This window comes from Solea senegalensis, linkage group LG15, assembly GCF_019176455.1.
Source record: "Solea senegalensis isolate Sse05_10M linkage group LG15, IFAPA_SoseM_1, whole genome shotgun sequence".
Taxonomy (NCBI): Eukaryota; Metazoa; Chordata; class Actinopteri; order Pleuronectiformes; family Soleidae; genus Solea; species Solea senegalensis.
The window spans coordinates 2,169,418-2,182,962 of record NC_058035.1 but is presented as its reverse complement, the minus strand read 5'-3'; the positions used below and the strand labels follow the sequence as shown (position 1 = coordinate 2,182,962).

Genomic DNA, 13,545 nt, shown 5'->3' with positions numbered 1-13,545 from the left:
CACCAGTGTTGGATGTTAGCATGTCTTTTAGCTTTTCCCAGAAATCAATGGGAAATGAAAACAAAATTAAATGAGTAATCATGACATAAAATGAAAGATCTAAGACTAAACTAGACAAGTCTAAAATTGGCTAAAAGGATTTGGGGAATCGTGACAGCCCTAGTTTTGTCGTTAGCATCTGCTGAATCAAAATAAAGTGGGATTTGTGCTCGTTGTTAGCTTCTATTGTAGCCAGACAACATAGCAACAGCATTTAATGTCATAGCAACAGTAGCTGCTAACGTTAAATGCTGAGAAACTGCAGCTCCTGCACCTGCTCTGTCCTGAGTCAAAAATATCAGATTACAGATTTGCTACAGGTGAGGCTGTAAACTCTCAGATTATTACAATTTATATCATGCAGAAAGATTATTATCGAGTTAACTTTATTTCTGGAACAACCAGGGTTGAACAAAGTCCAAACAAGGGTGTAAAACATAAAATCAATAAAAACATAAAAATAAAACCCTGAAATAAAGGTAAAATCGAGATATAAGTGGCCAAAAAGAAGAGGTGGCTCTTTAAAAGTAATCGTGACATTTTCAGTAGTAGGGGCAGATTTAATTTTATTCAGTCATTTAATTCTATTGAATCAATAATCCTGCCCTAATGTGCATTTAAATGCTAAATCCTCAACCTGAATCTGACCTGTGACCTTAATCTGAGCTGCAGAAATGGGAAGCTACCAAACTCTGCTCTCTCATCTATAACCATAACCACTTCATGCCTAACCATGTCACCTTAACTTAACCACAAATCTACAAATCTTATCCCTGAACTTAACCAGTTCCTCAGAAATGAAGTTCTGCCTCATTAGGACCAGGTTTTGGTCTCCATGTCTGACTAGTGGTCCTGACCGAGGTCAGTGTTTATGGTAACACAACACTCACAGGGAGAGAGGGAAAACGAGACATTATTACTTATTAAACAACGCCCTCTAGTGGTTCATTTGTGTAAGTACAAGCGAAAAGAAAAACGTTGCAGCTTCAGTTGAAATGTGTCAAAAAGGGTTAATGATGTGATTAAATGTCTTTTATTTACAGGAGAATGAACTGATTACTATTTAATTACATTTACAGAGTGAAGTCATGTTTTTTTATAATTAAGTGATCCATCAGTGGATTTTCATTTTGAGGATCAGCATGTTTTTTGTACCCAAATGTTTATATGCACTTTTGTAAGTCGCTTTGGATAAAAGCGTCTGCTAAATGACATGTAATGTAATGTAATGTAATGTTTTAATGAAGACAAATAACCACATTATTATTATTGCCTGTGTATTCAGAGCAGACATGTAATTAATTGCCTTCATTTATCTTTACACTGTACTTTTGAAGCATGTGACAGATAAAGTTAAAATGTGAATAATGTTCAAAGGTCAAAGGCCTTTAAAAGAAAACACATCTCTCACATCTGGTTCTAAAGTTCACTAGTTTTTCCTCATGTCTGGTGCAGTGGTTTCTTATCATGTCACCTAAAAATTTCCCTAAACGAGAAATTAATCCTCCTTGTGTTTGAGTTTAATAGTATTTTGATGCTAATACATTTTTTTAAAATAATCTAACAGCAATTGTATTGCAGTCAAAATATATCTTTTTTTTAAAAGGGCATTTACATATTGTTGTGGAGTTTTTCTGTGACCAGGAAAGTTTGAAATTTGATTGAAGAAGAGAGGTTTTACTCTATCTTCTTATAGGCTATTCAATTGTGCATTGCATATTGTATATAACATATTAGATATCTAATATCTTGACTAGTAAACTATATCTTTATATACACATATGTGTGTATATGAATAATATGGGTGATTATTTAAATGTGAATTATACACATAATGGAAAAGCACTACCCTGAATAGATGGCAGTTTCTGCCTCTCATAATCTCCGTTCAACGTTAGACACACACACCAAACCTCAGCTCTTTATATTTCAATAAACAAAACACCCTGAACCCTCCTTTCTGTTTCCTGTGTCACGTGACAAAGCTCTGGTCCTGATGCTGCGCTCCCCAGCTCTGTGTATGATGGGTGATTAGTGCCACACAGAGAAGTGAGCGCTATAGAGCGCTATACACTAAATATGATGTGGTTACTAATTTCAGTAAGTTTCATTTGTTTTAATGTAATTTTAAATATTTTAATTGTTATTGTTAGTATTTATTTAGTTCCACATTTAAAAAGATTAAAATGTCACCTCTGAATCTCTCCCTCTGGCCAGGTTGTTCAAAAGTGGTTACAAGAACGTTCAGGGAAACAAAGGAGAACGTTCTACAAAGGTTGTAGCAAGGTTGTAGACAAGTAACATTAGGGGAATGTTCCCTCAACAAAAATGTAACGTTCTAAGAACATTCTGGGAACCAAAAGAGAACATTCTATAAAGGTTGTGTGAAGGTTGTGACAGATGGACGTAGAACAGACTGGGCACAAGTGTTTTGTGATACATCCCTTGCTGCCCTGTGGCACTAATCGCCCTCCATACAGACACGCGCATCATCGTCGCTGATGTGGAGATTCCTCTTTCCTGCCATTTAAAAGCTCAGAGACAGCGCGAGCCTGCTAACCTACATACAAACGAGGTCATGAGCGACATGATGTAGTTTTTTTTATTTTTTAAATCCGACAAATAAAGAGGATAATTAAGAGGAGCGGTTGTTGCGTGTGTGTATTTAAATGGGAAATCTGTTGGGCAGCTGGCGTTTCAAGGAGCCGAGCACCGTGGAGGAATGCGACTCGACGTGGGGGTCGGACTCCGAGAGCGACGAGCTGCTGCTGCCGGCGGCTGAAGATGACAGCGGCATCTCCGACTCCGTCAGCCCGCCGGAGAGCGACCGAGCCCCGGGAGAGCCCGGAGACTCGTCCCCGCAGGTACAGTGGGAGAGGTGGCGAGGGTGAGGGTGCGTTTGATTCATAGTACTGTGGGGAGGTTTGGGGTAAAAAAAAAAAGTGTGGGCGGAAACATGTGACACTGGCAGCTCACAATATTGACAAGGCCGGGACATACCGAGCATGGGCGCTACCAGGGGGGCTCGGGATAAAGGGTTCCCCAATTTTGGGGGGGAAACATTGAACTAAAAAAAACCACCATGTTATAACTTATTCTTCTTGGACTTTTTCCTGGTTTAATACAAGTAAACAAAGTTTTTACTGAAAATTTAATGCAATTATATTGTGAGTGTTTTCCCAAAGGTGCTTCAAAATAAAACACATTGCTGCAACTATTAATAAATCAATCAATTACTTAATTACTTGTATTACTATTTTGTTTGTTGAATAATAATAGTGAGTGTTTTTTTGTAAATGATTAGTAAAACAAGTTTTCTGATTTTGCAGCTTCTTAAATGTGATTATTTTCCGTTTTCTTTGGTTTGTATAACAAATAAATCATTAAAAAAAATCATTTTCCTATAAAACAAAAACAGAAGGCAGTGGTTATGTGCGAGTGTAAATATGAATTTAGAATCAATGTAGATTAAAGTCAATGTATTAGACACTGTGTAATGGAGAATCTGGTGATTTGCTTGACCTGGTCAGGGTGAGAAGAATTGGACTTCCTTAAAATCTTTTGAGGCCCACAACACAACTTGGGAAAGTGTAGGATAAAGTGTTTCCTTTCAGCTTCGTAGATTCTCTGACCAGTGCAATGTGACGTGACCTAGATTTCATTCACTTGAGACAAAATAAATCAACTCCCAGAATCCCTCTGTAGTAACTCTGCTGATCTGAATTGTCGACCTCAAAAGCAAAGTGGGTGCTTTTAATTTTAGCTGAACGGCAGCTACACCGCGTCTGTTTTTATATTTCAGATAGTGTTCGTAAGTCTTTCCTTTAATATTCATGCTCATTCTTTTGTTCCCTCCTTTATTTTATTTCTGAATAACTTTCTTTCCTCTTCTTCTTTCTCTCAGCTGACTGACTCCCCCGAGTCTCTTCCAAAGATGAAGAGGAGTTTCTACGCTGCTAGAGATCTCTATAAATACCGTCACAGCTACCCGGTACACACACACACACACACTTGTACAGCATCATTAGAGACAACACACATAGATTAAATGCATTATCTAGCCCCTTACCTTAACCGAGTCAAAAAGGACCAGACAAAATGTCCTCACAAAGACACGTTTGAAAATAAATGTGTCCTCACGGCGTACTACAGAGACACACAGACTTGTTTTTATATCTTAGTGAGGACACTCACAGACATAATACATTCCTCTAGCCTTTTACCTTAACCATGATCTCACTGATGTTTGTGTGCTTGTGTGTAGAACTACAAACGGTCCCGGCAACCCAATGAGTACCGAAACCTACGCTTCTACCTAAACAAGATCCCTCTGGTACCTGATGGTGAGCTTAAACACACACGTACAGTACACACTTGTTTTTACATCTTAGTGAGGACACCTCATAGACATCTATCTGTTGGTAATGGCCTGTATTTATATAGAGCTTTTCTAGACTTGAGGAGCTGCTTTACACTACAGTTTTCACCCATTTCTATGTTGCAACATGGGGTCAAGGGTCTTGCTCAAGGACACATGTAGACGAGCAGAGCCAGGAACTGAACCCACAGACTTACGGATAAAAGACAACTCGCGCTACCACTGAGCCACCACTTAGATTATTTTAATTTACGACTTTTACTTAAGTAATGTAAAAAGTGACTTCAGCTTCTATCAAAGTCATTTTCTGGTAACAAACGTGTACTTTTACTCAAGTATCACCTTTTATGTAGTTTATACAAGACTGCTGTGTGTCTCTCTCCTCAGGTATCTTCGTAGAAGAGATTTTGTCGAAGTGGAGAGGAGACTATGACAAACTGGAGCACAATCACACCTACATTCAGTGGTGAGACGTTAATCTGAGTGGTTACCTGGATTATATACAGAATATGTGCATATAAGTATCTGCATTTATTAATCAGTTACTAAATTAATTGCTTTTTTGGCTTCTTAAATGGGAATGTTTTCTGATGTCTTTGCTTTGTATAGGAAACAAATCATTACAACTGAATCATTTTGATTTTTAGAATATTATTTTTGAGGTTGAACAAGATTTTTCTTCATGGACCAAACAGTATACTGATTAATCGAGAAAATAATCAACAGAAGAAGAAGAAGATATATGTTGAGAAATCTACATCATTATTTATTTATTTTTATGTTTGTTTTTTTATGCGTCGTAGGCTGTTTCCATTGAGGGAACAAGGGCTAAACTTCTACGCCTATGAACTGACTCAGGACGAGATCAAAGTAAGACACAAACAGTACAAGTAACCACATGTGGGTCATTGTCGGAGCTTTGTTTACTGTCTACTGCATTATTTGCACTGTACTGCAGCTTCCATTTAATAGAAGAAATAGAAAATGCTTCTTTCAAGGCAGCAGTTCCTTCAGAAAGCAACATAACCGACCTTTTCAGACAAAGTCTTTAGAGATGATTATTTGATTTTGGTTTATATTTGTTGTCAAGGCCGAGGACACGCTACGCCAACAGTTAGCGTCATACCAAGATTGGCTTTTTACCCAAACAGAAAGGCCTTTGGTCAAAAGTGCTCGTCCTGTTAGCGAGTATGAGGTTAGCAAATTCTGTTGTGGGTCTTCCAGACTTCTGATCATGACAATTATTGCACTATAATCATGAGCAGAATGTACAAGTTGCAGTTCAGCCTAAAAAATTAGGATGCTAGCCATTAGCTGATGTAGCAGTTGGGTTTCAATGCTGTTCTCACTCTGATGTTGACTTGGCGTGACCCATCCTTTTAAAAAGTACATGCAGAGCAGAAAGATGCTGTTGTACCTGTCTGTGTTAGTTTTCTCATTTACCGCCTTGAATCTTATCAGGAATTCCAAAGCACTCGTGAAGCCAAGCGGAGATTCCTGGCAGCCTATTCCCTCATGTTGGACTTTTATGGCATCAAACTGCTGGATAAGAGTGGAAACGTTGCCCGGGCTCCCAACTGGCAGGAGCGCTTCCAGCACCTTAATGAGTAAGCAAACACACTTAAACATGGACAACTGCTGCTTTTCTGTCATTTAGCGATTTTTCTAAAGCCCATGCAACTTAATTGCTCCCTTTATTAGCAGCCAAATGTGAAACGACTTGTTTAAAGTGAGGGAACAGATGGTTTAATTGTAATTTGGTAAGAGGGATTCTGTTTCTTCCACATCACATTTCACCGTGTTGCTGAAGAAGCACCTGAATGGTACAAATGAGCATGTTTTTCTCCTTCAGCCCAGCACGTCTCAGAGCAAATGAACTATCTCAAACAAATCTTATTAACAACAGTTATATATTTTCAGATTGCATTAACACATTTTGCAACTAGTTTCTCAAAGTGTGGGCTGTGGCCCACTGGTGGGCCTTTGGGGTACTGCAGTGTGGCCTCAGACTGGGCTATGGCAAATTCTTTGAAACATACAGTCCATTCTTCACATTTTAATACGATGCTGAATATATCAATTATTTTGATCCAGAATGATGTCATGCTTGTTACAGAGATAAAATATTTTCAATCAAGTTTGGGCATCCTTCTTGAAAGATTTATGGAATTTTTGAGGGCCTCAAACTTTTGAAGTTTGGGAAGTTGAGATTTATTTAGTTGAGCCGTAGTCAACAAAACACATTACAACACATTATTTTTTTAAACTTTTGTTTAATTTTTGTTCAGTTTTAACCTTTGATGTCAGAGTTTTGACAAAAATGTACTTTTTAGGACAACATCTTGGAAATGTGCAAACTTGACAAAAATATTAAACATTCACGTTAATTGTGTAATATAATGGATCTTAGTGGGGTTCATACACAGCTGACCCCTGTCAGTTTTAAAATAGTTTAATTTACATAAATTTTTACAGCTTTTTTAATTTCTATGCAGATGATACAAGTTCACAATCACCACAGTCATTCCAGAAGGACTGAGTCTTTCAAAATAGTGCCAGTAAAGTCAAGTGGTTAAAATTAGCACGCAGATATTTTTCTCTCTTACAAATCTCGTAAACTGCTTCTCACGTTTTGTTCTTTTAAGGTCCCAGCACAACTACCTGCGAATCACTCGCATCCTGAAGTCCTTGGGCGAACTGGGCTACGAGGCCTTTAAAGCTCCACTGGTTCGCCTCTTCCTGGAGGAGTCACTGTTCCACAACACCCTTCCAAACATGCAGCACAGCGTCCTGGAGTATTACGTCTACACCATACGTCTCCCAGCCACTCGCAGGCGCCTGCTTCGCTACGCCCGCCAGCACTACCGCCCCGCACACGCCTTCCTCTGGGGTCCACCGCCTAAAAGGCGAGGCGGTGGTGTTGGTGTTGGCACCGGTGCTGGGAGTAGTGGCATCAGAGCACCTGCTCCGACACCAGAGCCGCAGCGGAGAGAGCGGGAGAGCAACACCTCCCCCATTATCGTGTCTTCCCATGATACCGTAATGTGCCAGGACCTGGTCCGTGCAGGACTGAAGGGCTGCACAGGAAGTATGGCCAGAGTTGAAGGAGGGCTGATGTTGGGCGGCGCTAGAAGGATGAGGAGTGAATACAATGAAGTCGTTCCTTTGTAGGGTTTATCAGGTTATCAAAGCAAAAGAAAAAAAAACAAAAAACTTTATTATTAACAGTTCTATAAGACTCTTAAGTCCAGGGTTAAGTCTTAAAACACAACAGTTTTAGCTTTGTTTTCTTCTCAGCATTTATTTAGTATCAATCCAGGTTAAGGGCTACTATAAACTATGATAATACTTCTTTGCAGATTGTTCAGTTTTACTGTCTTTTTAGGGATTAAGGTGTTTTAGACACGTCAGAGGTTTTTATCCTGAGCCAAGAGAAACAATCTCACCTTTGACAAAATCCCAAAAACCATCCAGACCCAGTGGAGACCCATGTGTGTGTTGCATCAGAAAGGAGATTGCCTTATTTAATAAATGTTGTGTTTTTGAAACTGTAGCAGGTACGAAATGTGGAGAGTGTTATACAACCAAAGTTACCCGCTGATTGGCATGTTGGTCACATAATGGTTTTTGGAAAAAAGTCCAGTCTGCTGAACACCTGGTCCAGGTATAGAAATTCTAAACTTGTTTTTGGCACTGACTGAAATGCTGCGATCATACTGAGACTTTTTGTTTAGACAGCTAAGCTAATTAACGGCATTTTTAGATTGCACCCGTCTATATGTGGCACTTAAATGCTTAACCACTGGTACACCTGTTGCTTGGTGCTTGGTAGGTGACTTTTGGAAGTTAACAGAGCAGCGTCTGTCTTTGACACCTTTGTAGCAAGAATTGCTAATCATGCTAAAGTGATGGTGAGTTGTTGTTGGGTGCACTTTGTCCGACAAGTGTGACAACAACTCTTGCAACAGCTTTGTTCAAGAGTTCCCGTGGATGACGTTCCATTTGAATTTAAATGTGTGTGATTTTGATTCACTTGCACAAGTGCTAGATTATTTGCATAGCTTGATCGGATTGGCTAGCGCTCACATTGCCACATTTACTTTAGTACACTCTTTTTAAAACACGGTCTCCTTAAGCTTGGTGCTTGAGGCGACTTGCGGAAGTTAGCGGGGCAGGATATATCTTTGCCTTCTTTGTCGCAAGAGTTAGTAATGCTAAAGTGGTTGCAATGTGGTGTTAGCCATTGTTGGGGCGCACTTTATCCGACAAGCATTGGTTAAGAATAGCTTTGTTTGAGAGCTCTGTTTGGTCAGCGTCTGTGCAGCTATATTAGCTATTTTGTTTGGCTGGTGCTATTTTTAGCTTCTGTCTGAAGCAAAGCGACCGATCCACATGCATTACGCCATATTCAAACTTAATTAGCAGAGTTTCAGATTAAGCCTCCATTATTAATGTTTCGGCGTAGTATTAGCTCTGGCAGATGCTACAGAACCATGAGTCATCCTTTCAATGCTCAGTAGATTTGAAGCGTTTTGGTTTCTGCCAAAATTGTCGCTAGAGTGAATTTTCTGATGTGGAAAAAGTCAGAAGTTTCTTCAGGGGTACAATTTCTTTTAAATCCTGTGAAATAACACCAGGTGCAAACAGGAGAGAATTGGCTGAAAATGTCAAGTTTGGGTCAATTTATTATAGCAATATTTTACCGACTTGAACTCTTTATTTTAATCGTACTAATAGTAATATTGATAACAGGTTCAGTATTTATCTGCTGTGAATTCTAGTGTCTACAATATAGGCTGTATTGGCCTCTTAAAATAGTACAGCAATGCAAAAAATAGGTTTTGTTCACTTAATATCTAAAGGGAGTCTTTTTTTCTGCGAACTATGACTAACACCATGGAGATTTTCTTCACTCTCACTGGTCAAAAATTCCATTTAAAACCGTGTTAAAGGTGTTTTTGACCAGTGATTCAGTGAAAATACAACTTAATGTAAAATGTGTGACAGATCTCCACAGTTTTCATCTTCCTGCAACCTTTTTTATTTGTGGTGCATTTGTGGTGCATTTGCACAATCTGTGCACAGTGATGCAAAGGTGAAAACTAAAACACCACAGGAATAACACACATTATTCTAAGCAGATTCACATGACTTCACAAACCCTGTGGGTGAAGAGGCTCATGTGGCTTTTCACCAAAAAAACATGACAAAGTGATTGGGTGTGAACTGTGAGTGAAGTTGAACATGTGACATTTCATGATTTTTTTGTTTTTTTTTGAAAATCTGTCTTCCGCTTGAAAAGCTGGTTTCTCCAAATTATTCATCTGCGAATCATCAGGAATTTGTCATGTCATTGTTTTTCTTGTATTCAAAACTTTGCAATAATTTGGGTTAAATTTATAAAATATGTAGTTTTCAATCAGCTACATAATACATAATACTACAGAAGAGGATAAGGGCCATGTGTGAAATTCTGTTGGAAACTAGGAAACTAAATTTAAAAAGTCAGAATTCTTAGATTAATAAATCTAAAAACACTTAAAGAGTCAGAATTTTGAATTTAAAAAAAGTAAAAATTCTGTGAAACAAACTGTTGTGGGGTTTTTTCCCCAGAATTTTATTTTTTCTCAGAATTTTGACTTTTTATTTCTAAATTCAGACTTTTTTTCCCCAGATTTTTTTTTACATGTGTCTAATCCTCTTTTTTATAACACACATCATATACACTGAAATATTTTTGATGGATATTTAGGCACAAAAAATTGTGACTCTCTGCTGACGTCACATCATTAGCCTTGTACTTTAGTCTGAAGCTAAAACCTTTTACGTGTGAATTCAAACACAAATCTGCTGCGTTCCAGGTTGTGAAGTGTCGAACTAAGTGAAAATTAAAAGCCATGTGAGGTGTAAGACAGCAGTGATGATGACTTTTTCACCTGTTCCTCGCAGTCTCTTCACTTCATCAACCAAGTGTATCTGATATAATTGTAAGAAGAAAAATATCTATCTATATATAAATATATCTTTTCAGGTGAATTGTGTGACAACACAGGCTGAAGTTTCTGACTTTTTGTACATAAATACGCCTGAATGTGTGTATTTGATATTCTTAAGTGCCTCTTTTTTGTATTTTCTCTGTTGTCTTTTCACAACTAATTTCCTGCACATCCTGTTTTTTTTTGTACAGCATTTTAATATATAAACGGTTGTTTTCATTATATCTATATACAGTATGAGTTAGTGTTGGAGTCAAGACCACACAGAGCCCAGAAAACACGTTGTTTGAATCGTGTGGAGTTCTGTGGAGTTGTTCAGCTCAATCATGCTTGGTAATAATAGAAAGGCAAACCATTAGTAGTTCAAAAATGTAAAATTAAAAATATTGTGCAAACAACTTTGTACAGTTGTACAAAACGGTATACACACAACTTGCTAACTGTGGTTTGAAGCAACTTAAAGTGAAACTAATCCAGTTTAAATCTGACACAAGAATGAATAAATGTTCATTAAGAGCAGGAATACTGTAAATCCTATAGGTTAATACTATACTATTAATACTTGAAATTGACTGTATGTTGTTTATTGACTGAAATTTGAATGTGCCATAGATGTTCACTAATGCTCGCTAAGTTTTTCAGCTGAGTTCCACCACAAAACCTGGATGTTTTTGCTCCCAGAAAATGTGAAATGTGCCACGATTAAGTCCAATAAATGTGTGGATGTGTGGACTAAGAATTTTGTCAAATGGAAAGAGTTGTTTTTTTTTCTTTTCTTTTTTTAAATATGTAGCTAACATCACACCATGCACCATGACACACAAAACTACAACATTTAGAAAATACTGCTACTTTATCATATACGTTACAGTGCCTTTTTGGGGGTGGGGTTAGTTCTTGTTTCTATATCTTTGAGTGCTCGTTGTTACTATTACACAGCAAAAGTTCAGTGACATTTTTATATGTTTATATGGTAGAAAGCAAATACTGATACTGACATTATGGCATATCATAATTATGGAAATTATGAACTACATAGTTGCATGACAATTGGTTTAATGTCACCGGGATGCAGAGCTATTCAGTACGACATACTAACCTATGAATTTTTTGTCAGATTTTGGACGACATACTAACCTATGACTTTTTTGTCACATTTTGGACGACATACTAACCTATGACTTTTTGTCAAAATTTGAACGACATACTAACCTATGACTTTTTTGTCAAACTAAAGTATGAGATTTTTGTCACACTTTGGACGACGTACTATAATATGAGATTTTTGTCTCATTTTAGACAACATACTATACTATGACATTTTGTCTCATTTTGAACAACATACTAAAGTATGACTTTTTTGTCTCATTTTGGACAACGTACTAAAGTACTACTTTTTTGTCTCATTTTGGACGACATACTGAAGTATTACATTTTTGTCTCATGTTGGACGTCTTTCTAAACTATGACTTTTTTGTCTCATTTTGGACAACATATAGAAATATGATTTTTTTTTTCTCATTTTGGACCACATACTGAAGTATGACTTTTTTGTCTCATTTTGGACAACGTACTAAAGTACTACTTTTTTGTCTCATTTTGGACGACATACTGAAGTATTACATTTTTGTCTCATGTTGGACGTCTTTCTAAACTATGACTTTTTTGTCTCATTTTGGACAACATATAGAAATATGATTTTTTTTTTCTCATTTTGGACCACATACTGAAGTATGACTTTTTTGTCTCATTTTGGACGACATACTAAAGAATGAGATTTTTGTTTCATTTTGGACGACATACTAACATATGAGATTTTTGTCTCATTTTGGACAACATACTATACTACGACTTTTTTGTCTCATCTTGAATGACATACTAAACTATGACTTTTTTGTCACATTTTGGACGACATACTATACTATGATTTTTTTGCCTGATTTTGGACGACATACTAAAGTATGACTTTTTTTTATCTCATTTTGGATGACGTACTAAACTATGACATTTTTGTCTCATTTTGGACAACATACTATACTATGACATTTTTGTCTCATTTTGGATCTATGCTCTAAACTATGATTTTTGTCCCATTTTGGACGCTTTGCCAAACTATGACATTATTTGTTCCATTTTGGATGTCTTATTAAATCATGATCCTTGTGTTCTCATTTTTGATCGCCTACTAAAGTATGATCTTTGTCTCTTCATTTTGGACGCCTTACTTAAAGTATGACTTTTTGTCTCATTTTGACCTTAATATACTAAAACTATGACTTTTGTCTCATTTCTAACCATATATATTAAGTATGACTTTTTCGCCTCATTTTACTCATTATTACTAAAGTATGAGATTATTGTCTCATTTTGGACAACATACCTTATACTACTTAATTTTTTGTCTCATCTTGAATGACATAATACTAAACTATGACTTTTTTGTCACATTTTTGGACGCATACACTATACTATGATTTTTTTTTTTGCTCAGATTTTCATATACTAAACTATGACCCTCTTTGTCTCATTTGAATTTAACTATGACTTTTTTGTCTCATTTTGACAACATTCTTATACTATTTTTTTTGTCTCATTTGAATCCATATAATAAAGTATGACTTGTCTAATTTTGGGACCTATTATACTAAACTATGACTTTTTGTCTCTATTTTTGGATCTACATACTAAAGTATGATCTTTTTTATCTCATTTTGGATGACTATTTCAAACTATGAAATTTTTTGTCTCACATTTTGGACATCTTACTTAAACTATGACATTTTTGTCTTATTTTGGACGACATACTAAATCATGTTTTGTCTCATTTTACCCATTACTACTAGTATTGACTTTTTTTATCTCTCATTTTGATGACGTATAAACTATGAAATTTTTGTCTCATTTTGGACAACATACTATACTATGACATTTTTGTCTCATTTTGGACGACATTCTTAACTATGATTTTTTGTGTCATTTTGGACGTCTTACTAAACTTTGACATTTTTGTCTCATTTTGGACGTCTTATTAAACTATGACTTTTTTGTCTCATTTTGAACGACATACTAAAGTATGAGATTATTGTCTCATTTTGGACAACATATTATACTATGACATTTTTGTCTCATTTT

General features: G+C 36.6%; 1 protein-coding gene across 1 annotated transcript; it reads left to right on the top strand.

Annotated features, from left to right (window-relative positions):
- The first annotated feature begins 2,539 nt into the window (after positions 1 to 2,539).
- On the top strand, positions 2,540 to 9,956 carry ogfrl1 (opioid growth factor receptor-like 1). The gene is made up of 7 exons (XM_044045007.1): positions 2,540 to 2,903; positions 3,944 to 4,030; positions 4,304 to 4,382; positions 4,805 to 4,883; positions 5,221 to 5,287; positions 5,879 to 6,024; positions 7,063 to 9,956. The coding sequence occupies exons 1-7, from the start codon at positions 2,709 to 2,711 to the stop codon at positions 7,586 to 7,588; spliced, it is 1,179 nt and encodes a 392-aa protein (XP_043900942.1). The 5' UTR covers positions 2,540 to 2,708; the 3' UTR covers positions 7,589 to 9,956.
- Positions 9,957 to 13,545: the final 3,589 nt, after the last annotated feature.

Bases quoted from the DNA above. Each gene is read 5' to 3' on its own strand.
- ogfrl1 (XM_044045007.1), top strand. From the start codon at position 2,709: ATGGGAAATCTGTTGGGCAGCTGGCGTTTCAAGGAGCCGAGCACCGTG. The intron at 2,904-3,943 runs GTACAGTGGGAG...TCTTTCTCTCAG, and splicing joins CCGGAGACTCGTCCCCGCAG to CTGACTGACTCCCCCGAGTC. The intron at 4,884-5,220 runs GTGAGACGTTAA...TATGCGTCGTAG, and splicing joins AATCACACCTACATTCAGTG to GCTGTTTCCATTGAGGGAAC.